Here is a 23,330-nt window from a genome sequence, read left to right on the forward strand (position 1 = left end):
AGGTTGCAATGTCTAAGGACTTAATCCGTCACATGAAGGGCAGTGAAGACCCATGTTACCAATAATGTCGAGAGTTATAGTTGTTGTTTCTAGTAACTTCCCTATTTATTAGCATTAATTACCGTGTAATGAAGCTCGGTCGTTCGTGGCATGTACTATATAATCGACTCCCGGGCTCCAGCTCAAGGGTTCAGCACCTTGTATTCTTTCATACTCCATAAGCAAACATGAGCCTCAGGGCTCAATATGTAGGGTTGTTACCACTTCCGAGTGAGGCCCGAACTCCTACATCCGAGTGCATCCACTGCGCCAAGTTAGACTTCGCCCCTTCGTTCGTACCCCTAGGTACTATTGTCAGGGTCATTCCCACGACACTACACATCTTCCTAAAACATAATTTTAAAGTTGGTAAACAAGAAAATAAATGACATCATGTTGTCTACACATTTTTCTAGGCATGTTACATATGTGGATCATTTTAATCGAAGCTACAGTTAACTAGTTATGAATTAAATCATTTTAGCATGTCATCTATGCAAATTTAATTAAACAGCACATCTAAATATTTTTTAACACGCATGAAAGGTTGACATTATCAATCTAAACGAAATTCTAGTCCTTTTTCATATATAAATTATTTGCATTTGATGCACGGTTCTCAAGTTATTAAATGCATGAGTTTGGAGGGTTTTTTTTGTAAAGTTGTAATTCACGGGATAAATCCTAAAATCGTCGAGGGCGGAAAAGACACATCTAGGAAGAACCTAGTGGCTAGACAGTGTGGTATGGGTGAGGGTTGAATATTATACTACGCCCACATGCGCTGGATAGGCACACGAGGGGCAATCACCTTCTCGGCCTTGGGGACGTCGCTGTTAGAGGCGGACTAGGCCGAAGGGGGCGATACAGGCCTCAGGCGCGCTGGCCTACTGGCGACAGGAGCTGGGCCGGCTCGGGGCCTCGCGCTGAGAGTGGCCGTGGCTGCACCAGGTCGGGGCAAGTGGCCCAGGAGGCGAACGGGGTGCGGCACTCGTCGTCCCTGGCTCCAACCCGACACGAGCAGCAGGTGGGCGACGGCGGCAACACGGCGACGCGCGCGGCAGGCTCCTCCGGCAAGATGAGGGAGCTGGGTAGGGCCGGATCTGCGAAGGGACCTCCCGGATCCATCCATTCCGGTGGCTGGGGAGCAACTCCAAGGCACGACGGTGAACTACAGAGCTTCCATGGAGACTACCCTTGCGCAAGACACAAAAGGCCATAGCTTAGGGATGGAGGAGGAAGGAGAAAGGAATAAGAAGGGGAGGGGCGCGGCTGCACGGGCATGCTGCAGTCGCCGCCGGCGGTGGCTACCGGTGTCCGGGCGACGAAGGGGCCCCACGGGGCGCGGGGCTGGATGCTCGGCGCTTCTCCCCTCGAGCGAATGCGGGCACGGGAGCAGCTGCGGGCACGGGAGCATCTGCGGGCGGCGGCGGACGCGTCCTGGCCCAGATGGGCTCGACGGGCCCGATCTGGACCTCCAAGGCCGTGGGGGTGGGAGAAGGGGCTCTGGTTGGTGACGACTGAGGCTGGTGGGTGCGGGGATCGAGGGGAATTATGGTTAGGGTCCAAATTAGGTAGGTTTGGGGTCTATTCATAGAAAAATGAGGCCAGGGTTAGCTATTTTTAGCCTGACTCGAACCGTTCGATCATGACAAGATTTTGAACGGCTTTGATCATGGGTTAGGTTAGGTGGGTTGTGGGTTGTGTACAGTGGTAGTGGGATGAGAAGAGAGGGAGTTTGTGGTCATGACAAGATTTTGAACACCGAAAACGCCTCACAATTTAACCGGCCATAGTGCCGCTATATATATAATGGTTCGGGTATCAAATAAACTCCGAGTGCGACGAAATTTGGCAGGCAGCATACCTACATTGAAATAAGACCGCATGACAAGTTTGAACCCAATCCAAGAAAAGTTTATACACACTTCTAAAACAATATTTTTAATGGTGTCGCACGCGTGTGCGTGTGTGGTTGGTCTCAAAACGGTCAAGGACAAAATAGAGAGAACTGAAAACTACGAAGAGATGCAAGTTTTGAAAATTTACGACAACGGAGTGCCGATGCAATGCGGATGATGCGCATGATAGGATGATGAATGCGACAAACAAATAATTAACACGACGACAATGGAATAAAAGGAGAATCTTCTGATGCCTCAGTTCCGGGCTCTTACATTGCTGGTCTTGTGAGGCATGGTGATTTTTGCAAACACGGAACTACAACAAAGAAAGATAAAAGGCATGATGAGTCGGGTTTTCTAAGCCGGTTTTTATTCAATATCGTGGCCAAAGTCATCAACAAATAAAGAAGAGTCGGCATTCAAAGGAAGAAATGGATGACTCCTATGAGTCTACAAGTCATAGAGCCAACCAATGGTATGTCTTTGAGTAATGAGGAAGACTAAGCATTTCAACCATGTCAACACCATCTCAAAGCAGTCTAGAGGTACTATCAAGACTTAGTGAAACTTGCAAAGTGACAAACAGATTTCCTATTGATTCGGCTGAACAAGTGAATCTATATGATGCATAAAAAGGAACAATAATAAGCTCTAAATAGCGAAGCTACCGAAACAAAAGACATCTATGGAGAATCCAAATGAGTCTGCTATGGATCTACAAAGACTGCTAGGATGACCGCGATGGTAAAATCGCAACGGATGCGCACATGAAAAATGGTACATCTATAACTACAATCTACAACATGTATGATGAACTTCCGAGGAATGATGAATGGCAGTGTAAACCTAAAGTAGCAATGGGGAACTTACAAGGGTTCGCACTGGAGGAAGACTATGGACGACGACGTTCGAAAGAGCTCCATTGTCGACTACGGCGAGCTCCCGTGGCGGTTGCAACGGGACAAAGTCGCCTGAGAAGATGCATCGCTAGAGAGCTCGAGAGAGATGCCAAGGACGAGCGGAAGGAGAAGAGGTTAAATGGAAATTATCCAACTTATTTATAAGGGATCGACACCCGAAGAAGCGCAGTGAAAGGTGGGGTGGGTGTAGTAATTTGCGGCAAACAAGATGCCTCGATTTTGCGCCTAACAGGGATTTCAGCATTGTTTGAAAAAAGATTCGCCATGATGACTGGATGTCGTCAGCAAACACATAAGATGGCATCATGACATCAACTGTCGATAAAAACACAAAGTCTTGAACAGTGCAGATAACCTCGCAAAATATTGACCTGGGCAAATTTCCTCCTCAAAAATAGGAGATTACCAACTCAAAAGGCGACTCAAGCTAATCTTCACTTTTGAGAGATTCTCATTTGTATTTTTTCAGGATGAAGTTTAACATGGATAAATCCAAATTAAACTAGGGGCTAATGTTGGGGATATACCCCACGGTTAAACCCACCATGGGGATAACTCCCATGGGCTATAACTTGAACAGGAGGCCCGAGACATAAAGGCCCGAGGGGCGACTCACCAAGAGGTCGGCTCACCAAGGGGAACATGGAGATTCTCCTTCGCCCAAGTTAGTAGGATGTAGAATAAGACACGGGTTGCAATACAACCCGGATTCTATTGTAACCTGAAGGCCTTTGTTTGTATATATGAGGAGGAGCCCCTGAGGTGGAAAGGACGGGTAAGAAAGACTCGAGAGCTAGGTTAACAATTCCGCACTCTTGTAATCGAGTTGATCATTAATAAACACCAAATGAGGGGCGTAGGCTTTTACCTCCATGGGAGGTGCCGAACGTGGGTAAACTCGCGTCTCTCGATTCCGATCAACCCTGTTCAAGTCGCCACCTAGTTGCGATGGACCCGCACCTAAGTCCTTTCACGAGGACATCTGCCATGAAAAAACTACGACAAGGGGCGACTTCTCGATCGATGTCCAGGATGGCTGAGCAAAGACGATTGAGGTAGACGAACGCCTGCTCAATGTGCTCCTCCAGTTGGAGAAGTGCTAGAGCCAAGCTGTCTCTAAGAATTTGCCGAGATGGGTCCAGTTCCTTCTTGATTCTATCGGTCTCGTCCTTGATGTCAACATAGAATTCTAGGCACGGAAAGGCGAAAAAAAATCAAAGGCGAGCAAGATATTGAAGTAATGCAAGAATCATTCAGGTCGCTCAACTACATTTGAGCTTCTCACTCGTATCATTGCTGAACTCCTCGATAAACTGCTCCAGCTTGAGTTTCTTGGAAGAGACATGCTTGAACTTGGACTCCCACTCGGCATAATGCTTCTTCAGCTCATCAAGCTCCTCCGTAGACTTCTTTGCAGCAACCTCCAGGGTTTTCTTCTCCTCCTCCAGCTTCTCGATTGACTTGAGCTTGCCCTCGGCCGCCTTGGTCTTCCGACTGGCCTCCATCCAAGGAGACGCTAGCTCCGTATCCTTCTTCTCGAGGGCCTCCTTCATGGTGTCTAAAGAAGTAGAAGCCCTGAGCCTCTTAACAAGTCGAACATTTTTGCTATGAACATCTGATAAAGTAATCTCAATCAGACAGGGAGAAAAAACAAAAGCTAAGGCAGTCGGATGGAATGCGCTTACCTCCGAGTGGGCGCTTCTCCTGCTCCAGGTGCGCGTTCTTAACCTTCTTGGCCTCAAGGCTGATGTGCAGGTCCTGCACCTCCTTCTCCATGGTATTGTAGTAGCTTCCGAGCTCGCAAACACTCTGCCAACAAGAAACACAGACATAAAAAGGATATTAGTCAAACATCAGTAGAAAGAAACTCTAAGGCTCCCGTCGACTCAAACAGTCGACGGCAGACTCGGGGACTACACCTAGTGGGTGCGCTCAGTGCGCCCCCACTGGAAGGATAAGTGGTCGGATACTCCCACAAGATAAGCAACAAGGTCTACACCCTGACGGTCTACATCGAATCAATACAGGAATTAAGACTCCTGCCGACTGCTTCAGTCGACAGCAGTCTCAGGGACTACACCCAGTGGGTGCACTCAGCGTGCCCCCAGTGGAAGAACACCTAGTCGGTGTGCCCCATGCAAACCCTCTTAGGTAACAAAATAAAAAATCACATGCACATAAAAACTACCGACAAAGATTGGTACTTACGATAATGCTTACTCGAACATTCATCTTCATAGCCTTGATCGCGTCGTACGCCTCCTTCAGTCGACCATTCATCAGCTCCAGCTAGATCAGGGCCTCCTTGCTTGCGCACACTTGGTCCTTCGGGACGTGGTGCAGCACGAAGATGTTGGACGTTGGAGGGGTCGATGGAGAAACAAACAAGCCAGCTACGAGTGAGGCTACGGCCCTCGGAGTGGTGCCCTACACTGGAGTCGAGGCCTTGGCAGGAGAAATCCTGGTCACTCGGGTGGGGGAACATCCTGCATCACGACATCTGTGTCAACTGAAGGGTTGGCGGGTTGATCTTATCATCCTGGTGAAGCTCAATCACCTCATGTGGCCTTGCAAACAATAAAGATCACTCATACATTGGCGGCGGGAGAAATCATGACTTCCAAATGAAATCGAAGAAAGTTCAAATGTTACCTTTCGAAGATTTGACGTCAGCCTCGGTCCGGCCCTTCCCCGAGGCCTTGGGATCGAGTGAATCATTCAAGGTATTAGCTCTGCGACAAAGGCATTCCGGAAATCATATCACTCGGCCAACAGTCAAAAAATGTTAGCCAAAGTGGAAATGACACGCGGCAAAAGTACTTACGGTGAGGCCGCAAACATGCTCACCTTGATCCGCGACAGAACCGCCTTCCGAGGCTTGACAGTTGTCGTCTTAGGTTGCTTGGCTGCCTTTTCAGGTGACGTCGCAGGCTCACCCCGCCCTCGCTTCGAGCTGCGGGTCAGAATGGCTGATGTGGTCGGCTTTGTGGCACTCGGGGCCTTGGCACTGCGACCACAAGCCTCGGGGTCTTAGCGCGCCTTGAGCGGGTCTCTACCGGGACGTCCTCAGACGGGGAGGACTCTGCCTCGTCTCCGTCCTCCAAGTCATTGTTGCCTTCCTCGGACTCCTCGTCATCTTCATCTTTATCACCCTCGCCTCTCGAGCCATCTTGACACTCAGTATCACTCGCCACGTTCAGGGGCGGGCGGTCGACCATTGGCACCAGGCTGATCATCATTGTGAAACTCTATCGAGTGAAAAGAACAAGTTTGAGTCAAAAAAAGCAGATAAGCAACAATAATAAAATCACTCAGGTGAACCGAACTTCGGATTACCTCGATCGGCGGATTCTTCACAAAGAAAGGGAACACCGGCCTGGTCCCTCTAGGGTTGTCGCGCGCCGGCTGATGGTCATGAGCTTGGCATCTAGTGCCTTCGCCTCGAGATCCTCCAAGTGAGTCCGCGTCGAGTCATTCGGCCCCTCATACATCCACATGGGATGGGCCCTGGCCTGCAGGTCTTCCACCGGAAGAAGACCTCCAGCAGATCCATCCCGTTGATGCCCGTTCGCACCAATGCGACTGAAGCAATCACCAAGATGTCCACCTCCGTCCTCTCCTCCATGGACACGGTCAAGGAAGGCGTTGACTCCACTTGCTCCGCGAGTACGACGGGAGGATCGAGAGACCATTGCCGACTCGGACGTCCTCGCAATAGAATCAGGAGACTTTCCAGCCCTTCATCGAGTATAGGAATGACATTTGTGGGAAGCTGCACTTCCCCCTAAGCTGGATACTAAACCCCACGTAACTGGACTACATTTGTTTTCTCCCTGCACGAGAGGACTTCTTCACAGTCATCACTCGGCAGGTGAAGAGATGCTTGAAGAACCCCCAATGGGGATGACAACGAAGGAAATTCTCGCAAAGGGAAACAAAAGCGGCCAAGTAGGAGATGGCATTGGGGGGAAGGTGGTGAACTTGTGCTCCGTAGAAATCGAGAAAAGCGCGGAAGAAAGGATGTGGGGGCAGGGAAAAACCTTGCTCGACATGGGTCACTAAGAGGAACCGCTCATCCCACCGTAGCGAGGGCTCGAGATCGCCCTCCTCAGGCAGCCGCGAGCTCCCAGCGGCCACGAGCCCTTCCCTTCTTGGAACCTATCCATGTGGGTCCAATTTGTCATTGTCTTGAGAGCAATCAATGCATGTGAATTCATGTGACGTCCCTTGTATTTTCTCCCTTGCATGCATGCATGCCATATCATATCTTCCATGTATCATTGTGATTTTGTGATTGCAAGTGTGGTGGTGATGATGTGGTGTCTTGTGATTTCATGTGATGTTGGTGCATATGTGTTGTGGTGAGTAGTAGTAGTGTTTGTGGTGGTTGTTGGTTTGCAAAACCCTTTGGTTGCAAAACCCCACTCTCTCTTTATTCCCTAGTTCAAATAATTACTTGCTCCTAAGTTGGTTTAAAAATGTCTTTTATTTAGGGGATATTGTGGGTGTTAAGTTGTGCAAGTTTGGTGATTTCAAAAGTGTTTAAAACAAGTGCAATAAATACAAAACAGAGTCATCTAATTCTGTTTTGTGAAATATTACTTGCTCCTAAAAATCTTGTTTTTGTTTTATTTAAATAGGTCATATTTTTCTATGACCAGGGGGTATTTTCTTTTGATTTATCCCCAGTAGTTTTTGCCTTGTTTTATTTTTTCTTTCTGGCATTTCCTTTAAATAGAAGAGGCCGCAGGGTTTTCCTTTTCTTCTAAAAGGCGCCATAGTGGACTTCCCTCTCTTCTAAAAGGCGCGTTGAGGCACGTGTGCCTTTCGTTCCTCCTCCTGACGCCGTTGCCTCCCCGCGTATCCTTTTCGTCAGCCATCACAGAGCTCACATTGCCTCCGTGTGCGCACTAACGTCGAGGCTTCCCCTTTAAAGCGTTGGCGTCCGTGCCTCCTCCTTCCCTAGGTTTCCCCTCTCCCAGATCGCCGCCGCCACCTCTCTCCTTTCCCCATCTCTCTCTTCCTCCCCAAGGTAAGCCTCTGTACGTGCAGTAGAGAGATAGCAGTAGCTCGTCGCCGCCGATCTCCGCGCGTTCGTCGTCTCCGACGCCGGCCAGCATGTCCGGGAGCTCGGGGTGGTTCCCCGCGTTCCATTCCCGGCGCTAGGAGCCCCGGGTTTGACCGCTCCGACGGCCCCGAGCTCGTCAAGGGCACGCCCGCGGTGTTCTTCTTCCTCTCCTTCGGTTTGGCAACAGGGTCGTCTCCAGCCTTCTTCTTCCTCTCCGGCGGCGCCATCTCCCCCGATCCGAACCTCTTCTTCCTCCCCAAGGTGAGGATCAAGCTCTCGTTCCTTCCTCCTCGGTAGATCAGCCCGGATCTGGCGTGTGCGCGGGCGTGCTCTCTGTTTCGAGCAGCAACAGTAGCAGGTGAAGGTACTGCAGTAGTTGCAGGGTAGTTGTGTGAGGCGCAAGTGCATCTTGGCGTGTGCAGAGCGGCAGGGTGTTGCTTCCCGCGTGGCCATCTTGTAGCAGCACTAGCAGAGACGAGCTCATCGTCTCCTGTCGCCGACGAGCAGCATAGCTGCATCTGTGTCAGTTAAGTGCAGGGACATGCATGAGTTAGGTGTTCTGGATTCGATCCTTTTCTCTGTCAGACTTCGGTGCATAGCATAGTGGTGTGATGTTGTTGCTGCCAGTTGGAGGTTGTGGGTTCGATTCCCCCCTCGGCAACCTTTTGTTTAATTCTTCGGCGCAGTAGTTGGCGCAGCAAGGTAGTAACCTGCTAGGCGCTCTGTTTTGTCGAGCACACGGTGCATAGCAGGGCGGTTGAGTGCAGTAGGCAGTTCCAGGAGGTGCAGGGTTCAATTCCTGTCCCCCCCCTTTTGTTCTTTTTATTTTCTTTTGCAGTGGTGCTATAGCCTTGGGCTTGTTGTAGTGATCATGTGTAGTGCCATACACCTTGAAGATATTTTGTTATCTTCTCCTCTCTAAATCAGCATATGTGTGTGTGTGTGTATTACTTGATTTGGAGGCATGATAGTGTGTGTGCATTCTAAGATGAGGAGGTTTATGTGAGTGTGTGTGCAAGTGTGTGTGCGGGCTCCTACACACATGCTTGTGCAATTGCACAAGCATTTGAGTGTAGGTGTAGGCTCGAGGTGTATGTATGTGTTGATCCATGTTTACTTGCATGGTAGTTTTTCCCCTCATGTTGTTCTTGGGGTTTTAGTGCTTGTGATGAGATTGTGGTGTTGATATGTATGTGGTGAAAACAGCCCCATTTGCAACTTGTGCACCTCCTCATGTTTAATATGAGAGAGGGCATGGAATTTGTGTGTGTGGGTGATTTGGTGAGAGAAGTGTTTGTGTTGTTGATGTGCATGAATTCAACATGGGGTCAAAACCCTCATGTCCATATTGTCTTTGTGCACAAGAACATAGCTATGTGATACTTATTCTAGTGAGAGTTGCATAAAATGTTGCACTATTCACTATGTTGGATTCTATGTAGTTTTTCCTTCCTAGTTTGAGCTCACTTGCTCCAAGCAAGTGCATGTGTTTTATATATGGTTTTGGGGTAGAAAGATCCCAGGAATCCAATGGTGAAATCATTTTTGCCATTGGAGCATTTTCTGGAAATGACATATTTACATTTCCTTCTAAGTTTGGAGCTTGGTTCCATGAGTTGTGGTGAGCCTTTGTGTTTGCTTCTTGGTTGTGCTAGTAGAGGGTGACCCCCTCTACCTCATGTTGGTATCATCTCATGATTTGGAATCCATGTGTGCAAGTTGTGGCCATCCAAAGTAGGCATGTGGCTGAAATTCCAGATTAGTGAAAATCTGAGATTTTCACTAACTCTAAGAATCTGTTTATATTTTCTTCTCCTATAGATGAGGTTGTGCTGGTCATTGTGTTGTGATCTAGCCCTATCTTTCAACTAGAAAGTTGGACCTGATATGTTTGTATAGCTCCATGTAAACTTTCATGTCATTTGGAGCCCTGTAGTTATTGTTTTGGCTGCTGTCAAAAGGCTTCAGAGCAAAGACAGAAAATTAGGTGCAGGAATTTTCACAAAGTCCCTGTGATCTGATGGTTTTGGGAAAGTTTGCAGCCTTGTATCTTCCTGTGTTTAATTCCTTTTAGCGTGATTCTTGCTTGTTCTGGTAGTATTCTTGGCTAGCTACAGCCACATATATTATTTGTCATAGTTGGGTGGTTGTAGGTGCTTTGCATGTAGCTCACAAAGTGCTATGATGCAGGTTATGGCAGATTGTGTAGTTTTGTCATTTTGATGATTGTGAGTGCTTAGTTGATGTTGTGGTGTTCTTCTTTGCTCCACCCCATCCATGATGGGTTGTTTTATGTCTTGGCAACCTGGGAATACCAGATTTGTGCCATTTGAGTGTGTGGTGATGATTTTGACACGTAGGGCTTCATATCTTGTTTCGTTGATTCCCGTTGATCCGTAGCTCCGATTGTATTGTTCTTTATATGGTTTTGCATAGTTTTCACGAGACGTATCTGATCATGTCATTCTCATGCATGTCAAAATAGGTTAGCATGCAGTTCTGTCCAGGAACTTGTTTTAGCTTCTTAAGCTTGTGTTAGTGATAGAAATAGTGATGCATGCTCATTTTCATCTCATGCATCATGTGCTTGTTGCATCTTGAGGTGGTGTTGTTCATTGGATGTTATTCTTATGTTGGGTAGCACCGGGATCGGAGAACGAATACGTGGAGTCAGGAGAGTACGTGCAGGACGACCAAGAACCATTCCAAGTTGAGGATATCAAAGGCAAGATGATATGACCTTGATTCCATCTCTAGACTTGTTATGCTAGATTATGTTTCCTTTGTCATATGCTCGCTGCCTACCACTGAAATATTTGCCTCTTGATATTCCATGAACCCAAACATTGATCCCTTCCTAGCAAACTTGAATGGCTAAGTAGGCTTTGCCCAGCTACTAATGTTAGCGTTGCTAGATGCAGGTGCTTTGACTCATGTGATAACATGAGCTTGATATCATTCTCTTAAATTCTGTTATTTAATTAATGCACCTATATACTTGGTAAATAATGGAAGGCCTAGCCTTTTGCCGGGTGCTTTGTTCCGTTATTGCCGCCATAGTTACCGGCTACCGGTGTTTGATTCCATATCGATCGCACCTAACACGTTCGGGGTTGTTATGGGGACCCCCTCGATAAATCGCGTAGTGCTAAGGCTTGTCCGAAAGGACCCAACATTGGTGTTAATTTGCTAATCCCTTAATAATAATCTGCATAGGGAATAGCTACCCCGAGGAACTTAATCAACAACCCGGGCTAGTGCTCCTCATGAGTGTTGGTCCAAACCGGGCACTGCTCGGGGCCAACTCATGGCAACTTGAGTGATTTCTATCAGGCCATCGTGCGCGTAGCTCATCCGGCGTGTCCTGAGACTGAGATACGCGGCTCTTATCAGGGTCGTCGACACGTCGGGAGGTCCTGCTAGCCTTGCCTTACCTTAGCGATATATCTTGCATATAGGAATCCCAGTGAAGCTTTGGTTCTCCCCAGAGTTGAGGTTTTCCTCTAAGGAATCCGACAAGATCACGAGATTCGTGATAGAGGATTACTTTGCGGCCTGTGTACGTTTGTGATGGACTAGTTGGAGCACCCCTGCAGGGTTTAATCTTTTGGAAAGCCGTGCCCGCGGTTATGTGGCAACTTGGAATATTTTGTTAACATCCGGTATTAGATAACTTAAACAAAAGCTAATAAAATTGCCAACTGTGTGCGTAACCGTGATTGTCCCCTTGAAGATCTCTCTTCGATCGGGAACACGGTGGGGTTATGAATGACGTAGGTAGGTGTTCAGGATCACTTAGTGATTAAGTATTCATGACCGCTAGCATAGTCCACCTTCATAAATGCTCTACGTAAGTTAGCCACCAAGTCAAGCTTAGGATGGTGCAACCTTAAACACTTCACCTTATCCTACCTAATAACTTGACTAGTTTTGGCACCAAGGTCTTAGATTGCTGAGTCCCCGTGTCTCACGGATTCCTCCACAATACCAACAGGTTCAGGTACACCAGAGACAGATGATCCCGACAACACGCAGCTGGCGTGGCAATACGATGAGGAGACCGGCCGCCTGTACGTGAACTATCCAGAAGATTGAGGCGTGGTCGTGATCATGGGCCTGCACGCAGGGTAGCATAGCCTTTTCTCTGTTTTGTAGTCCGTAGCGGAACTACTTTGGTTGTATGCATGATGTACTCTGATATATTTATGAGAAGGCAATTGAACCCCTGATTGTCTATCTTTTATTATTATGTATGTGTTGTGTTACCTGTTTGCGAGACGCTTATATGCGCTCCTTTCCAATTCGGGGCCTCGATCCCCAGATCAGAAAGGACCGCATCTTGGTCGTTACAACTTATAACCTAGCCAACCAAATCTACAACCTTCAATGAGTGATCAAAGGGAGATCCACAAAATCCCACGAATAGCGCCTGTGTGGCACGTGGCGGATATCCCGGCATGGTGATCGAGGCGACGCGCCACTTTCGCCACTAACGGCAATGCCGCCGCTTCCGCGCGCGCATGTCTCCCATGATTCGGGACTTGAGGAAATTCCGGTGTGTTTCAATCCGAATGGATCTCGTATCCACTTGCCAAAAGCGATATGATTCGGTCCGCCAAACACATTGTCCCTCTGAAGGACTCGGATCACTCGAATATGCATGAACATGATCAAGAGAGTTCCTCTCGGTCGCGAGAAGGATCAGTCATAGCTCTTGCCCGGTCACTCGGGGACCTTGGCTCGCGTACGCCCGAGTCATTAGGATGTCTCTCCCGAGAGACGACCGAATGCTATCGAATGGTGCATAGCTTCCAAGCTAGTCCGATCATTCGGAAATCTCCAATTCTGAATCCGTTGCGGCTTTATTTTGGAACTGTGTGGAAAAGACCCAAGCTACTTTTCTAACGCCTCTGAAGCGTGGAGACACCATGAAGTGTGTTTCACTCGACCAATTAACCCTCAACCAATTCGAGGGCTAATGATGGAGTTACGTACAGGGGTAGGGTCATGGACCAGCCATCCCGTGGCCACGTGGGGCCCCACACGGTCATCAAAGTCCCAAGACTATCGAGGGAACTCATGTTTCACTCGGACCCACAAGGTCACTCGACCGGACATGCACGAGCACTTGGACATGTAGCAGCACTCGAACAAAGAGAATACATGGACGACATGGGAGCTGCAACGACCAAGGAACTTAGCATCTTGCATAAAGCGCAGTGAAGACCGACGTTACCTGTAACACCGTAGTTAGAGCTATTGTTACTAGTAACTTCCGTAGTTAATACTTATTAGCATTAAATGCCCTTGTAATGAGACACTACGGGTCCAGACGAACTCTATATAAGTCGCCCCGTAGCTCTAGCACAAGGGTTCAACACCCTGTTGTATTCACACCCCCCCTTAAAGCAAGCACTTCCCTCCGGACACGAGACGTAGGGTTGTTACCTCCTCCGAGAGGGGTCCGAATTCGTAAAATTCGAGGGTTACATTTGCGTCGTAGCTAGGCTCTGCCCTCTCATTCGTACCCCTAGTACTATTGTCAAGATCGTTCCTAGCGATAATATGTTTCAAAAAATGTTTAGAATTTCTAGAAAATAATTTAATTTTCAGAAAATGTTCAAAATACAAAATTTGTTCAATTTTTCAAAAGTTCTTCACATTTAAAAATATATATTTTCAAATTTTGTTAATTGCAAGAACTGCCCAAATTTTAAAAATTGGTTAAAATTTTCAAAAAGGTACAAAACTTTAAATTTTATTAAAATTTTCAAAAGATGTTTGGAATTCTTAAAATTTTGAATTTTAGAATAATCAGATTATCAAATTTTGTTTAAATTTTTCAAAAGATGAAACTTTCAAAAATTGTTTAAATTCTAAAAAAAACTTCAAATTTTCAAAAAATATATATTCACAAATGTTAAAATATTCAAAAAATGTTACTGTTTCCATGTTTCAAAAAAATGTTCAGATTTTTTAAATGTTTTATCATTTATTTGAAATATATCGGTTGCTACAGTACCGCCCGTCATGTCTAAACAGATGCAAGCTACCAAACAGAGTGTCAACTTAACATATCTCAACACATACACCGCTACCAAAAGATAGTAAACGCATGTACTCAACGCGTCCACTTAACATGTATCAAAAGAGAATAACCGTGCTAGATAGAGAATGCTACCAAACACACCCTTAAATCCTGGTAGGGGAATTTGCACAGCAGATGGGGCCTTTCTTCCACAGGGGAGATATACTCTTTGGAATGGTCATTTGGTTGCAGAGGGGGGGATATAAGGACATGTACAATGGTGCTATTTTAGAAGTGCCACAAAGGATAAATGATAAGGTGAAGGAGAGAGAACTCGAAAAAAAGGTTTTGCCTTCTCTTATTTAAGAGAAGACAAGAGATGATTTCTTAACACAATATGTCTCACCATGTTTTTAGGAATAACTAATTATAAAAGATAATGTTAAGAAATGATCCATAGTAGACTCTCTTTTTTGTCATCTTTAAATTACATGCAAGATTTAAAATAAAACTATTTTATCAATCATTGTAGCATCGGAAGGCAACGCCCGTAGGAGACGGAGCGAGGTGAGGGAGGGCTGCATGCTCAGATGGTGGCTATTTTTTTTAATATTGCATTTTTTATTAATTTCAAAAAATAATGCTCAAATGTGAAATTTTTCAAAAATATATCTGCCTCGGCTTAGGCGTGGCCGATAGGGACTAATCGGCCTAGCCAAGACCAATTAGTCCCAGTCGACCTTGGCTAGGCCGATAGGCGTGTCAACCTGCATGAGGGTGGATGACGGGGACTAATCGGCCTTGGCTAGGCCAATTAGTTCCTATCGGCCTAGCCAAGACCAATAAGTCCCTGTCAGGACTAATTGGTCTTGGCTAAGCCAATAGGTGCATGGGATTTTTTTCAACCTTAGCTATTTTTCCGACTCCATTTCCCGCCCATATTCACCCAATCTTTCCTGCCATTTCGTTCCCTCCTCCGTTCCCGCCAATATTTCCACGTCTCCATTCCCGCCAAATTTTTCGCACCACCTTTCCCGCCAAATTTTCCCCGTTTCTTTTCCCGCCAACTTTTGACCCTCTTATTTCCCGCCAAAACTTTCCCGCCTCATTTCCCTCCTCGTTTTCCCGCCATCTTCCTGGTCATCTGAGTCTATAAAAGGAGGCATTGGACTGCCTTCCTCCATCATCCAGCCTCACTTGAGAACACTACCACTGCCTTCCTCGATCATCCAGTCAATATGAGTTTGCCTTGCTCGGATCAGAGCATCAGGCCTAAGAAAATGAAGAGTGCGAGTTTGCCTCGGGGGGTGGAAGCAGTTCGATGTTGGTGCGGTGATCTCTGCAAGGTGAAGGAGGTGACGGATTTTTCAAATTGGTTGGGCATGAAGTTTTTCATGTGCGCCAATTATGAATCTGATCCAACGGAATCTATTTCTGCGTACATCAGGCTTCGGTATGGTCAAGTCATCCAGAATAAATATGTTGTTGATATTATTGTTTACTTGATATTCATTTTTTTTGGGTAGTCCCCTCCTCCTCTCTGCATGTACTATCGTTGGATTGACAAGGAAATGCCGGACTGGGCGGTGACCGAGATTCGTGAAAGAGGTCGCCGTGCATGGGCTAGCTTGGACTTGGAAGAGGCCGCGCGAAGGCTGAAGCAGCAGAGAAGAAAGAGTGGGAAGAGTACTGTGTGGAGCAGAGGGCTTTTCTTGATGAGATGATAAGAAAAAACCAAGAAGAGAAACTTCGGCTGGAGGAGGTTTACAGAAAGCGGGAGGAGGCCCGTGAAGCTGAGAGGGAGAGAAAGAGAGAAAGGCTCGTGCGGCCAAGGCAGCAGAAGAAGCCGGTGATGGAAAAGGAAAATATCCACGTTGGACTCAGTAGATTTATTTTATTGTATCCTAAAATTGTTGAATCTTAAATTCAGCAAGTTATATCAGCACGCTGTATCTTAAATTCAGCAAGTTGTATCATCACGTTGTATCTTAATTTCAGCAAGTTGTATTTTAATTTCGGCAAGGTGTATCTTACTTTGTTTGTAATCTCAAGTTCTTGGTAGTATATGTGTTATCCACGATGAACCAACTGAGCATAGAAATAGATATGAATATGTCTCTTAGAATACACATAAGTCTCATACATAAAATACACATAAGTCTCATACATAAAATACACATAAGTGTGCAGTGATACATAGAAGGGAAGAGTCAGCTTCACTGACGACGTCTCGGTTGGCGCTCTGGGGTGTGGGAGGCGTACTCCATCCCCACCTGTGGGGGGCCTAATGTTACGAGGAGGAATCTCGGATCCACCCTGGTCATACTGTGTATCCTGTGTGGGCCATGGTGGAGGAGTCGAAAACATGTTTGACCACATGTTTTGCTGCGATGGTGGCTCTTCTGGTTCACTCCCTAACCCGGATCCGGACGCCGACGCATCATGATATGCATAGGATCCTGCAGGAGGGACCATACCTGTTGGATGTGGATGAAACATGAAACCAGGAGTTGGATTGTGATGTTGCGGAGTTGGCTGAAACATGAAGCTTGATGACGGAGCATGGTGTTGTGGCTGATGCCACGCCGAACTGCCAGGCTGGTCAGGTGGGGGTGGATGTGGCATCGGTTCCACTCCTTGTAGACGTGGATGCGGCTGGTGTCGATGCATGGAGTGACGCGGCTGATGTCGATGCATGGAGTGACGCGGCAGCTGCGTAGACTGCGGCTGGTGTTGCACAACATCCGAAGTGCGGGTGCACGTGATAGCTCTATAGATATCTTTTATCCTCTGCTCGAGCCGCTTGACCCATGGTTGAATCTGAGACCTATGTACCAGAAGAGGTCCAATTGACAATTGTCGATCAAAGTTCATCACGTCAGTATGAAGACCGTATGCCAATTCACCCTGAAATTGTCATTAAGAATAATAAGTACGGATGACCCGATACATAGCAACAAGTTAAATGAGGTGAAGAGAATAAATATTACCGCATACTGTCTGGAACCAAAAGTATCATATGTCGGGTACATATCAGACGTATGCGGGTCCGGAATCTCATCTGTATTGGAATGCTGAACAATGCGTAATCGTGTTCTTCTCATGTACTCATCCAAATATGCATTGTATTCAGCGAGATTAAATGCTTCTTGTTCATGCCACATACGTTCAGTGGCAGTGTCCCATTCTGAAACGTACTCTTGAAGCCTGTTTAGCCACTAAGCCCGTGTCCTGTTGGTTCCCTTCCTTGTCATCCTGTAATAGAGAAACAAAATGGTGTTGTTTAACCGTAGGCCACAGAGAAACAAAATGTAATATACAATTAGTATATAATACATGTGGACCACTTCTGCCATCATGTTCTATGTATGCGGCGGAGGAGTCAGCTGCCGAAGACCGAACTGTCTCATAATGCGCTGCTGCGCCATCTCCTCAACAAAGACATCGAAGATAATCTTCGATTTCGTCATCCAGTAACCCCGATCTCTCGTGCGTAGCTCAGAAATACCACCGTGATATCTCGAAATTCCGGCTGCTTCCGTGTACGGTTGCCAAATAACTGCAATGTACGTATCAAACTGCTCATTTAGTGCAGTGTAGGCTCGCCTAGTCTGTTCACTAGCATACCGTCTCTGCGCAAGACATAAGTAAGTTTCAACCATAGTGTAAACTAAGAAGGTGGATAACATTATACCAAGGGACATACCTTGCGACGCGTCCAACACAGGCCGAAAGTTGGCAAGTCGATGTTATCATCATCTAACATGTTGCCCACATGAAAACTGTGGTCCACATCTATGTTTGGTCGTCCAATAGAAAACCTCTCCCACGACCACAATTGTAAAAACAGCGGCAACCAAGAATGGTCGACTTGGCCGTGGAAAGCTGATAACCGTTGCACATACCTCGGTAGGTAGCAGCTAATACCGCAGATCCCCAACTCCTCGGTGTGATCTGTTCTGGCGTCTCAGCGCTCGCGATTTCCAGTGCAATGGGGATGTAACGCGCACTCAAAGTAGTGACATGGTTCTTTGTGAACATCACCTTCCCGAGAAGTCACAATAGGTACGCCTCCAGGCTACGAGTAATCTGTATATCACTCAAAGGGACTCGTGGATAACCTGGAAATCTCTCGATCTGCAATCATGTAAGGAGAAAGAATTAGTTCATAACTTGAAGCGTGTGCATTGAAAGATAGGCGAGTACTGAACTAACCCTGAAATGTTGTAACCAGTCATACTTAGGTCCGTGCGCCTCTGACGCCAGTATTGGAGCCCCACCATATATATTGAAGAAACGTGTGCCAAAGTTTGTTGCCAATCTGGCAGGTCCTCTAACGGTCCTATGGCATTTCCCGCCAACGGAAGTCCGAGCAACATTGAGACATCTTCCAGCGTAGGAGCCATCTCACCCCAGCGGAAGTGGAACGTGTGGGTCTCAGGCCTCCATCGGTCCACTAAGAAAGTGAGCAAAAAGAGTCAATGCTGAGGTGCCTCGATGTCTCAGTGGCCTCAACTAGACGTGTGAAAGATAAAAAGCCCGGTCCATTTGAGTCTGCATACCATTGTCAACTTATCCGGACAAGAAACTTGAGCTACAAAAACTCTTTGAGTGGACATGGCCCAATTAAGGATGGCATCCTTCAGAGCTTGTTTGTTCGGGTAGAAGGCACCTGTCGCAATGTTGTTCTGGTGATACTGCCAGGCAGAATCATGACCGTCGTTCACCAACATTGCAGATGAGAAGTCCTGATTCCATGATGCAGGAATAGGCACTTCATGTGCATTCTCTTCTCCATCTGACTCGGCGGATTCATCGAAAATATCACCTGCTATATCTTCTTCATGCATCTGGTTTTGCATATGCCCCATCTATCTCATCGGCATCTGCCTCGCCGCTGACATAATCATCTGCATCTCCCCCTTTTGCCTGACTACTCTGGTCTACTTCGTAAACATCATCTCCAGCATGGGACGCATGCATTGACTGTGAATCATGCATCCCTACACTGCTCTCACCATACTCGTAGCTACATTCCACTTCAGGTTCAGTCACCGGCTCTATATTCTTCAAATACTAGAAAATATTTGCACTAGACCGGGTCCATAATGCATGAACACCGACGGCATGAGTTTCAATATTGAACCCTAAACATTTGGCCAGCCATTCTATCAACTGATTAACAGACCACGTTTTAGGGGAAGACACTGGCACCTCAACATACTGAAATTCACTAAGATCAACTTCCACCTCATTTATTCGAACAGTACCAGGACCATAGTGCAAACATAACTTCACTAAATCAGGCATCTCTGCTGACCTAATAAATTATTCAACAGGTAAAAAATTTAGAAGGACAAACCTAAATATATTTCCCAAATGTATGGGAGAACCTAAGAAAATTGTGAGCTACTTAATTCACTAAACTAAATATATACAAATCTATCAGAGCACCTAAAAATATTTAAACTACTTAATTCACTAAACTAAATATATATAAATCTATCGAACCAACTAAAAATATGTAACCCACTAAATTCAACTACTTAGTTCACTAAACAAAAAAAATACCCTTGAAGCGTGATGAATGACGAACGACGCTCGACGAACACCGACAATAATCACGAACGAGCAACCGACAGCACAACCTCCAACTCCACTGCAACAACCACCTTCATCCACATCACCACCAGCACCAAAAAAAGCTTAAGAAAAACAACCACGAACTAACCCATCACGAGTGAGACGGATGGTTTGGCTGCTCTGACCTTACACAATAAAACTACGGTGCAAAATGTGAGAAAAATGGGTAAGTAGGAAGAATATTAGATTTTTTGTGTGGGAAGAAAAGGGGAGAAAGGAGATAAGGAAGAATGGGAGGAAGGAGGAAGAAGGTGGCACGGAGGAGCCTGGCCGGCTTGCTGGCCACTTATCGGCCTAGCCCCGGCCGAGTGGTCCAGTCGGCCTGACCGTAGCCGACTGGGCTTCATCGACGTGGCATGCCCACTTATCGGCCGGCACGTGGCCGACAGGGCCCCTATCGGCCAGACAGAAGCTGACTGCACCTTATTGGCCGCACGTAGGCCGACAGGCCCCAGTCGGCCACGCCAACGCCGAAGCAGCACTATTTTTGAAAATTTTCGAATTGGAGCATTATTTTTCAAAATGAATAAAAAAATGCAATATTAAAAAAAAAATAGCCAGATGGTGCGAGGGAAACAAAGCGGGGAAGTTCTCCACGAGTGTCGAGTAATGGGACCTCTACCCCGGAAAAGAGCAGGGTTCGGGCAGACCTACCCGGCGAACTGGTCGTCCAAATGCCTCGTTTTCCCTGGCGAACGCTTCCGCGTGAGTTTCACGCTCTGGGAAAACACAAGGATCCCGGGGAGAACCCAAGCAACCAAATGAGCCCTTAGTGTGTTTGTTTACTCATTTCAATCCATACATAGTCCATACTGAAATATCCAAAACATCTTATATTTAGAATGAAGTGACATGAACTCATGCAAGTACTGCTGCCATGCATTTGTACTTACTCCCTCCGTTCCTAAATATAACTCTTTTAAATGATTTCATTAGGTGACTACATACGAAGCAAAATGAGTGAACCTACACTCTAGAGTATGTCTATATACATCCGTATGTAATCCTCTAGTATAATCTCTAGAAAGACTTATATTTAGGAACGGAGGGAGTACATGTCAACATACACACAAACATCAAATTCCCTGGATTTGGTGTTTGGTTGAGCTTTTGGCTTAAAAGACCCAAGTGCTCAATCAAACACAACCTAAGCTGTTCTTAAGCTTTGGGTTTGGATCCGCTTTTGATTTATCTGGACCATAAGCTGAGGTAGAAGCCATCTCAAACCCAATCATAACGTGCTCTGAGCCATGTGGATATGCCATATTTACTAGATATGCTACCATAGTTGTAGCTTATTTTGTTCTATGACATGTCTCACTGAAGATACCAATCTAACTGGACCCTCTTGTGAACAAAATGGCAGTTATTATACACAAAAGAAGAATCTCCAGAACGTGGGCATAAGAGCAGCGAAGCGTACAAGGCCACCTTCAACTATTATGGTGACGAGGATTTCCAGATGCTCTCAAACTTGCGGTGCTGCAAAACATAGGATAATTAAGCCATTAGAGAAGCTGCAAAACATAGGATAAAATACAGCTTCTGGAGTACCTGGACCGGAGCAAACAGATGGTACATGAGACATTATTACCTCAGAGATTGGCATTTTGGTTCGCACAGCCTCAACTTTTGACAAGTCGATATCTGCTACAGCAAATCCAGTGGACAGTCGATCTGTAGCAAAAATTCAGATCATTCATCCAACAATAAAAAAGGGTACTAGTGGCAATACTTTGTAAAACTTGTTCCATAGAACATTACTTTAAAAATATTGAATAAAAATGAACACAAAATTATCAGCATGAAAAAATTGACAACTATTTTCCAGCAGAACAATATGAAAGAAGCAAATACTGACGAGGAGCTCAACAGAAAGTCACTGTTGATAGTTCTTAACTGTTAAGGTACAAAACATGAAAAGAACCCAATATAATCTTCCAAGTCTCTACACAAGAATCATAACTTACTATGTACTTCCTCCGTCCGGAATTAGTTGACACACAAACGGGTGTATCTAGAGTAACAGCTAAGTATAACAAAGTAAAAAGCCATACCTGGAAGTCGAGCTATAACTGTTCCCCATGGGTCAATAATTATAGAATCACCGTAGCTTTCTCTTTTCTCATTGTGTTTTCCAGCTTGAGCCGCAGCAATAACCTAAGAAATATTGGAAAAGTGTTCTTAAGTTGCCTAACTTCGAAAGCCAACCAAATAATTTTGATATTTCACTGAATTCCACATAAAGCAAAAGCTTTTGAAATAAGCATAGCTCACTTGTTCTGAATCTGCAATCAGAGGCAACCCTATATATGGTGGATTAACAAGTAGCTCATGTACCAACTATTCACCTCCACTGATGTGATGAGTTTGCACATGTGTTTCATGTGTAAAATTACAAATACCGTAGGTATCTGTACTAATAGTCTGGCATTAACTTATATATTATCGTATCTCATGTTGCTAAGTAACAACTAAAACAACTAAAACCTACATTCAAAAGTCAATGGGCAGCGAGAAGGGTTAGATTTCCGTACATAACATTGTGTCTCAATTGCACGAGCACGAAGGAGAATTTCCCAGTGTGCCTCCCCAGTTACCTTTGTGAATGCAGACGGTACGAGCAAGACCTAAAAAAAATGAAAATTTAAGAAAAGACTCAAAAATTATGCAATATTTCTGAACATTCCGAAGGGTATGAATGTATGATGAATAACATCTTAATACAAGGCTATCTTAAATACTCCCTCTGATCCATATTACTTGCCGCAGCTTTAGTACAACTTTGTCGGAGGGAGTATTATAAACTGAGTGCAGTACAGTGGAATACACAACACCTGAGCTTGATGCTTAAAACGCAAACATTGGTAAAGCTCTGGAAATCTCAAATCATAGCAAACAGTAAGCCCCAATCGTCCAAAAGGGCTATCCACCACAAGGACAGTATCACCTGATAAGTGAGTAAACATAAAATGAGAAATCACATATAAATCTGTGAACTAGAACTCAATCAAATAATCTGCAGGTACTATTACAACACTATATTGAATCCCTTCCACAGTCAGGTCAATACGTATTAGGCTGGAAGTAGGTTTTTTCAAGGAAAAACATCTTGGTTGGCTGCACGTACAAAAAGTGCAAATTTTCCTTACACAATTTCCTAATGATCCAAGAAAATTTGAAGGCTACTGGATATGTTATTTTATAGAGAAGAAGCATAAGGTGGTCTTTGAGCTTATGCCCAATTGCTGATACAAAGATCTTGTTGTTAGGAATATGCAACTTGTATTCCCATGAGGCCATAGGCCGGTATATATACATGTACAGGTGATGGACTATATGCAGGAAACCCCTTATATATTGGAATAAATACAAAAGGATACATGACTTATATTATAACTCTAACACCCCCCCCCCCCCTCAAACTCATGGTGGATGAACAACACTGAGTTTGGAGAGATAAAAGCCATGTTGTGCTCTAGTCTGGGCCTTCGTCAGGAAATCCGCCAACCGTAACTCTGAAGGCACATACTGAAGACCAACAACCTGATCCTGCACAGCAGCGCGCACCTAGAAAGCATCAACACCAATATGCTTGGTGAGCTCATGCTTCACAGGATCGCGCGCAATGCTAATAGCACATGTACTGTCAGATAAAAGCAGAGTCGGTGTAGTGACAGAAACACCAAAATCCTGAAGTAACCACCGTAACCAAGTCACCTCCGCCG

The 23,330-nt window shown here is 45.7% G+C and overlaps 2 protein-coding genes and 1 long non-coding RNA gene across 3 annotated transcripts in view; all 3 read right to left on the bottom strand.

The window, feature by feature from the left end:
- Positions 1-540: 540 nt before the first annotated feature.
- LOC123399736 lies at positions 541-1,895 on the bottom strand. Its single transcript, XR_006610422.1, has 2 exons — positions 1,351-1,895; positions 541-1,230 (listed from the first exon to the last, which is right to left on the bottom strand). It is a non-coding gene; the product is annotated as an uncharacterized LOC123399736 (long non-coding RNA).
- A 14,134-nt stretch (positions 1,896-16,029) lies between these two features.
- LOC123396564 lies at positions 16,030-17,212 on the bottom strand. Its single transcript, XM_045091466.1, has 2 exons — positions 16,950-17,212; positions 16,030-16,866 (listed from the first exon to the last, which is right to left on the bottom strand). The coding sequence occupies exons 1-2, from the start codon at positions 17,121-17,123 to the stop codon at positions 16,030-16,032; spliced, it is 1,011 nt and encodes a 336-aa protein (XP_044947401.1). The 5' UTR covers positions 17,124-17,212.
- A 3,643-nt stretch (positions 17,213-20,855) lies between these two features.
- The window catches only part of LOC123452495 (deaminated glutathione amidase, chloroplastic/cytosolic), a 56,778-nt gene continuing 54,303 nt past the window's right edge, over positions 20,856-23,330 (bottom strand). Inside the window, exons 6-9 of the mRNA XM_045129152.1 lie at positions 22,140-22,232; positions 21,660-21,762; positions 21,197-21,279; positions 20,856-21,084 (exon numbers count right to left, since the gene is read on the bottom strand). Coding sequence (XP_044985087.1) covers positions 21,043-21,084; positions 21,197-21,279; positions 21,660-21,762; positions 22,140-22,232 — 321 coding nt within the window. The 3' untranslated portion in view covers positions 20,856-21,042. The remainder of the gene's footprint in view (positions 21,085-21,196; positions 21,280-21,659; positions 21,763-22,139; positions 22,233-23,330) is intronic.

The sequence above is a fragment of the Hordeum vulgare genome, chromosome 5H (assembly GCF_904849725.1).
Source record: "Hordeum vulgare subsp. vulgare chromosome 5H, MorexV3_pseudomolecules_assembly, whole genome shotgun sequence".
In the NCBI taxonomy this organism is placed as follows: domain Eukaryota; kingdom Viridiplantae; phylum Streptophyta; class Magnoliopsida; order Poales; family Poaceae; genus Hordeum; species Hordeum vulgare.